Raw genomic sequence first — 6,822 nt, 5'->3', positions numbered from 1 at the left:
TGAGGAGGGCAGATTCGCTTCAATGGCAAAGTTTTGCTTGTTTTATTTACTTAGGGTGCCTCCGGGGGGGGGAGAGGGAGGAGCGAAAGGGGGCAAGGGAGGAGAAAAGAGGAGAAGGGGAAGGGGAAGAGGGTGGGGGGAGGGATGGTGAAGGGAGAAGAAGAGAAAGGGGGGGGAGGGGAAGAAGAAAGGGGAAAGAAGTGGGGAGGGGGGGGGGGAAAGGAAGGAAGAAAGAAGGGGGGGGGGGAAAGGAATGGAAGGGAACGAAAAAAAAGGGCGGAGAGGGGAGGGGGAAAGAGAAGAGATAAAAAAGGAAGAGGGAGGGAAAAAGGGGGGAGGGAGGGAGGGGGAGGGAAGGGGGGGAACAAAAAAAAGAAAAAAAAGGCAAAGGCTACTCATGGGGGATGAGGGGGGGGGGCGGGGGAACGGGCGGGGGGGGGGAGGGGGGGGGAAAGCGGTGGGGAAGGGGCGAGAAAGAGGGGAAAGGGGGGAAAAAGGCCTGAAGGGGAGGAAAGGGAGAGAGGGAGAGGTTTTTAAAAAGGGAAGACGAAGGACATCCGTGAGAGTCGCCCTCTATATCGATGAGAAGAGTGAACTGAGCAAAGTGAAGCTTTTTATGTTTAGAACAGTGAACGACAGTTGGAGAGAGATGCGAGAGTGTCAGGCGAACCTGAGGCGCCCGGCGGGAGACGAGTGGAGAAGACAGGTTTGGGAGAGATAGATGACAATTGTGGAGGAAAAGAGAGGAGGAGAGGAAGAGAGAGGGAGAGAGAATGAAAGACGGAGAGAGTTAGAGATAAGGAGACGGATCGGAGGGATAGGGAGGAATGCTTGAAAGAGCTGAGTTGGGATTCTAGAGAATGTAAGGGATAACAAAAGAAGAAGGCCGACTTATGGGGAGAAGAAGGAGAGAATGGGGAACGGAGAAGAAAGGGAGGAACAGAAGGGGGGAAGAGAAAGGGGGAGAATGGAGAGGGGGAGGCGGGGGAAAGGAAGGGTGAGCGGGGAAATGGGAGTAGGGGGAAGAAAGAGGAGGAAGGAAAGGGCGAGAAAAAGTGGGGGGGGGGGGGGGGAAAACTGGGCGAGGACCACCGTACGAGAAGGAGCTTTGAGGGGAAGGAGTGGGGAGGAAAGGGTTCGAGGTGGAGAAGTGGAGAGGGGAAGAGGAAAGGAGGAGAGGAAGGGTTGAAGGAGGGGGAAGGGGGGGAAGCCTGAGAAGAAGGGAGAAGGCGGGAAAGGAAGAAAGGGGGAGAAAGGGAAGAGGGGGGAAAGGGGAAACGGGAAGAGAGGAAAGAGAAGGGGGGAAAAAGGTGGGGAGGGGAGGGAGTGCCAAGGGAGAGCAGAGGGGAAGGGAGGAGTAGGCGGAGACGAGGACAAAAGGGATGAAAAAGGGAGGAGGGGATGAAGAGGAAGAAGCTGGGAAAAAATGGCTTGAGGAGTGAAACGAGGGTGGTGTGCATGATTGAGGAAGGAAAGAAAGAGGGAAAGGGGAAAGGAGGAGGGGGAGGGAGGTGACGGATGGAAGGGAAAAGGAGGGGGGGGGGAGGGGAGAAAGGGCGGGGGGAGGCAGGGAGGAAGAGAGAAAGGCGGGGTGTGGAAATAGGAGGGAAAGGGAAAAGGAAAAAGAAAGAAGAAATAAGGAGGAAAAGAGGGGAGAGGAAGAATGGAAGAAGGGGAGGAGGCGTGAAGAAGAGGGTGGGAGGAGAAGGGAGGGGGTAGGGGGGAGAAAGGGCGGAAAAAGAAGGAATAGAATGGGAGGGGGAAGAGAAATAAATGAAGTATAAAAGATATAAGAAAGGGAGGCCTGAGGAGAGAATGAAAAAGAAAATAGGGACTACTGAGAGTGCAGTTCTTCGTCGAGAGAGGAATGGGTGACATAACCAGAAAAAGCGAACACACAGGCGAAGGATTTAACGGAGAAGGCATGATGGGCGGATGAGGACTCCTCGCCGATGTTGAACAAACGAAGATGCAGGATACGGAGTCTGATCTGAAGATTAGCACTCCTTGATGGGCATTGGGGATGTACGTGACTGCGAGGGAGGGAAGAGCAAACAACAAACAAAAAAGAAACTGATAAAAGAAAAAGAACTAAAAAGTGGAAAAAGGGGGGAAACAAGACAAGAAGTCAGAATAAATAAGACCAAAATGGAGAGAAAGGATCCGAAATTAATAAAGATTCCATACTAAAAGACGAAAAAAACGAAAAGAAAAGAGAAAATAATACAAAGGGAAATATATATATAACACATAACAAACCTTACGGGGGAGAAAAGATTGTGAAAAAAGGACGAGGAGAGGAGTCGCCTCAGGGCAGGATATAAGGCGGTGAGGAACTGGGGGACTCCAAACGAGGATTCGTAGCTCGAAGAAAGACGACTTCTTCATTGTCGTAAGCTGTAGTCTTGCTCCAGCCCGTGAGTAGACGGTAAGGGATGGGGCGATAAAATAAAGATAAAAAAATAAAAATATAAGGGAGGAGCGGACGCGGGAGGAAGGACGGAAGGGGGAGGGGGGAGGATGGAAAAGATGGATGGGAAAAAGAATAAATAAGAAAAAAAAGCAGGGAAAAAAAATAGCAAAATAAAAAGGGGTACGGAAAAAGGAAAAAGTAATAAAAAAATATATTTTTAAAAAAATTATTTCTGAAGAAAAATTTAAATTTTATTTAAATAAATATATTATTTTATGTAATCAATATTTTATTTATTTATTTTTTTAAACAATAAAAAAAAAAAAAAAAAATAACTTAGACTTTAAGTTTTTAAAGCTAAGCAATAAAGTATGAAAACTGCGTTTAATAAGGGAGAAAATATGTTTAAGGATTAGATTTTATTTTAAAAAGATATTATATAAGGCCGAAGGAACCTTTTCAAGAGAGAATTTTTTTAATTTATATTTAAATATTATATAAAATTACATTATTTATAATCATACTTATTTACGAAAATGATTATTAATTATTTATTAATTTTATTTTAAAGATTTAAGCTAAAAAAATTTTTTTTTTTAAATATAAAATTTTATTATAATACTTTAAATATAGATTTTTATTTGTTTTCATAAATTCTAATTAATAACTTAATCAATTATTTTTTAAATATTTCAATGTTTTTTTTAATTTTCATATTATAAACTATTAACTTGTTTTAGAATAAAATGAAAATGAAAATTAAAAAATAATACAAATTAAAAAAAAATATATTCAAAAAAAATAAAGGGGGTAGGTGATAACTTAGTCTTAATGAACTTGAAGAACCTGGTGCAATACATTATGAAATTTAAATAATTAATATTACATTAAATATTTAAATTTTCAGTTATAACTTTTTTATATAATTTCTATTAAATTTTCTTTTTATTTCATTTTATAATAATAATATATTATTAATGTTAATATATATCAATTTTTAAATAGTCAAAAAATATTTTATTAATAATAAATAATACTATAAATTAAAATTTTTTAAATTATATTATATTAAATCAATATTATTAATTAAGAAATAATGAACATATAATATAAATAAAAAATAATAATAAATAATAATTAAAATTATATTTAATTTAATCATAAATTAAATAATTTTAAGTTAAAGAAATTTATTAATTTTTTTTTATTAAAGATTAAGTTTAAAATTAAAGAAGTAGTCGTAATTTCTGTTAAGCAGGAAGGCTAGGGGGGGCCCCCCTCCCATGGCCCAGAAGAACGACAGGACCCAGATCAGACGATGTCCCCACAGTGCAACGAAGCCAGAGTGTACCTCCTCCTCAGGTATCCATCCCCCCGCCCTTTCCCCCCTCCGTGCTTCCCGTGGTTTTTCCTCTCCCTCTCCGCCCCCCCCGTTCCGTCCCCACTCCTTTCTCCGTTTCCGTAGGTGGTTCCTCCTCCTGACCCCCCTCCTGACACGCGCCGGCTCGCAGATTAATTAATGAAGGTTTTGCAGATTGTGGGGGCATATCCATGCGGCGGCACATCATCTGTATCTAGCTTTTACTTGGCCGGCATGGTGGTGCACCGACGGGTCCCAGGAGTGATGGGCACCATCCCTTTGTGAAAAACTTTGGCGGAGCCTTTCCTCTTGTTTTTCTACGAATCCCTAGGCAGTTTTTTTTTTTTGTTTTTAAGGTATTTTTTATATTTAAGGAGGCACAAGTTTCGGGTCCCGTTCGGCCCCGCCGCCGGGAGCGCGATATGAGAGGGTCGGGGGGAGGGGGATGTCAGTAGGGGCGGGGGGGGACACTGGGGGTGAGGGCGATAGGTGACAGTTGATTGGGATCTGTGAACGGCCGCCCCTTAGCATCATATGGGGGAGTAGGGTGAGCGGGGAGTGTCGAGAGTGTGCATTTTCGGTGGTGGGTAAGTGTGTAGCGTTGCTAGTGTTTCGTTTAGCTTAGCGGTTTGTTAAATTTCTCTTTCGTGGATGGTTTTCTCCGCTTTTTTTTTTTTTTTTTTTTTTTTTTTTTTTTTTTTTTTTTTTTGTTTTTTTTTTTTTTTTTTTTTTTTTTTTTTTTTTTTTTTTTTTTTTTTTTTTTTGTCTTGGCTAGGAGTGCAGTGGGGAGTAGGAAGGAGAGAGATGTGGGAGGGGAGGGGGATGGGGGAGATTTGTAGGGGGTCTGCGGGAGGGTGACTAGGAGCTGGGGGCGAGGTGTTCCCAGTTTTTTTTTTTTTTTTTTTTTTTTTTTTTTTTGTTTTTTTTTTTTTTGTCTCATCATTTTTTCCCCTTTGTCTGTCTCTGTTTCTCTCCTCTCTCCTTTCTCTTCTTTTTTATCTTTTCTTTTTCCTACTTCCTAACCTCTCTTCTCTCTCCTCTCCTCCTTGATCCTTCTTCCCTCTCCCTCCTCTTTTCCTCTCCTCTCCCCTCCCTTTTTTTCTCCTCTTCCCTACCCTCCCCTCCTCTCTCTCTCTCTCCTCTCCCTCTCTCTCCTCTCCATCTCCCCCCCCTCGCCCTATTCCTCTTCCCTCCTTGCCCCTCCTTTCTCCCCCTCTCCCCACCCCTCTCACTTCTCCCCCCCTTCCCTCCCTCCCCTCTCTCCCGCCCTCCTTCCCCGCCCTCCTCACTTCTCCTCTCCTTCTGCCTCTCCCCCCTTCTCCCCCTTCCCCCCCTACCCCTCTTCCCCTTCCCTCCTCCTCCCCCCCCCTTTTCTCCCCCTTTCCCCTCTCCCTCCTCCCTCCTTCCCCTTAGTTGTCCTGGGGGGTTTGTGCGCCAGGGGTGGGGCCGCGCGTATGTGTGCCGACTGGTGCTGGTGGCAAGTCTGTGTGATAATTGCCCCAGTTTCGGCGTTCTGGCTGGCCGGGTAGCCGGTGGTGTTGTGTTGATTTTGTGAATTAGGTATGGAATTCACAGCTCTCGCTCGGAGGCCGTTTGATAGCTGCGGTGCTCTTCCAGTGAACTCCGAGTCTCCGGCGTCGGGCGGGAACTTCGGATCGGTGGGTTGGTCGGTCGTTGTTGGCGGATATGAATCGGCGGAGGGGATGGCACACAACTCCTCTGCTGGCCGGGTGTGCGTGCCAGCGTCGACGGGGAGTGGGGGCGGGTGGAAGGCGTTCTCGGGGGAAGGGGGTTCTGTGTGACGCATGTTGGGCGCCAGGTGGGCTTTCGGTTGGATCTGCTTTGGTCGTCCGTCTTCGATTTTCGTGTAGGCCGTATGTTCTTGGGTGGAGTGGTTGCGGGCTTTTTACTCTTCGTGAAGTTGTCGAGCGATCACCGGCGGTGCTTTGAAGAGTTGACGGGTCGGGCGCGCGTCTCCAATTCCTATTCCCTCTCGTACAAATTCGAGGAAGGGAAAAAAAACGTATAATCTAATAATATTAAAAAAAAAAAAATCAATCACGAAACGGGAAAGATAGAAATAACAAATAAAACAAAAGAAAAGCAAAGGCAAGGGAGGGCAACAGAGAAAGAGGGGGCAGAAAAAAAAACGGAAAACAATACGGGATTGATAAAAGCATTTGCATATGGGATCCCTCGCGTCTGTTCAAATGGACGAAAAAACCGCCAAAAAATTGAATAGTGAGAACACTAATACCGCGCGAAACCGTTGTGATGGGGAGGGGGGAATGGGAAAACAGTCGCAAAGCTTTTTTTAACTTATCTGTATATGAGGATATTTGTTATTTTAGCTTTATCAACCTATGGGGATAATTATTATATTAACTTATTATTATCATCTATCAGCATATGAAGATAATTATTATTTTAATTTTATCCATATATGAAAATAATTATTAGATAATTAGATATTAGATAATTATTATTTTAATTTATCAACACTTATTAGGAGGAGGACAGAGAGGAGGAGGAGGAAAAGGAGCAGGAGGATGATGATAATAAGGAGGAGGAGGAGGAGGAGGAGGAGGAGGAGGAGGAGGATAAGGAGGAGGAGTGGGAGGAGGAGGAGGAGGAGGAGGAGGAGGAGGAGGACATAAAGGGGAAGGGGAGATGGGTAGGAGGAGGAGGAGGAGGAGGAGGAGGATGGAGTGAGGCGGGGGAGGTAGGAGGAGGTAGGGAAAAAAAAGGGCGGGCAGGAGCAGGAGCAGGAGCGAAGGAGGAGGAGGAGGAGGAAGGAGGGAGGAGGAAAAAAGGAGCAGGAGGATATGATGATAAGGAGGCAGAAGGTGTGAGGAAGGGAGCGAGGAGGCGGAGGAGGTTGAGGAGGAGGAGGAGGAGGAGGAGGAGGGGAAAAGGAGCTAGCATGCGGAGGATGCTGATAAGGGGAGGAAGAGGAGGAGGGAGGAGGAGGGAGGAGGGAGGGGGGTAGGTAGGCGAGTGAGCGAGGGAGGGAGGAGGGAAGAAGAGGAGGAGGAGTAGGCAGTGACGG

At 45.2% G+C, this 6,822-nt stretch overlaps 1 protein-coding gene across 1 annotated transcript in view; it reads right to left on the bottom strand.

Annotated features, from left to right (window-relative positions):
• The window catches only part of LOC119583079 (teneurin-m-like), a 37,168-nt gene extending 31,588 nt beyond the window's left edge, over positions 1 to 5,580 (bottom strand). Inside the window, exon 1 of the mRNA XM_037931587.1 lies at positions 5,240 to 5,580. Within this exon, the coding sequence (XP_037787515.1) occupies positions 5,240 to 5,580 (341 nt within the window). The remainder of the gene's footprint in view (positions 1 to 5,239) is intronic.
• Between the last annotated feature and the right edge of the window lie 1,242 nt (positions 5,581 to 6,822).

The sequence above is a fragment of the Penaeus monodon genome, chromosome 16 (genome assembly GCF_015228065.2).
Source record: "Penaeus monodon isolate SGIC_2016 chromosome 16, NSTDA_Pmon_1, whole genome shotgun sequence".
Taxonomy (NCBI): domain Eukaryota; kingdom Metazoa; phylum Arthropoda; class Malacostraca; order Decapoda; family Penaeidae; genus Penaeus; species Penaeus monodon.
The sequence above is the reverse complement of the archived record's forward strand: the minus strand, read 5'-3'. Positions and strand labels throughout refer to the sequence as shown.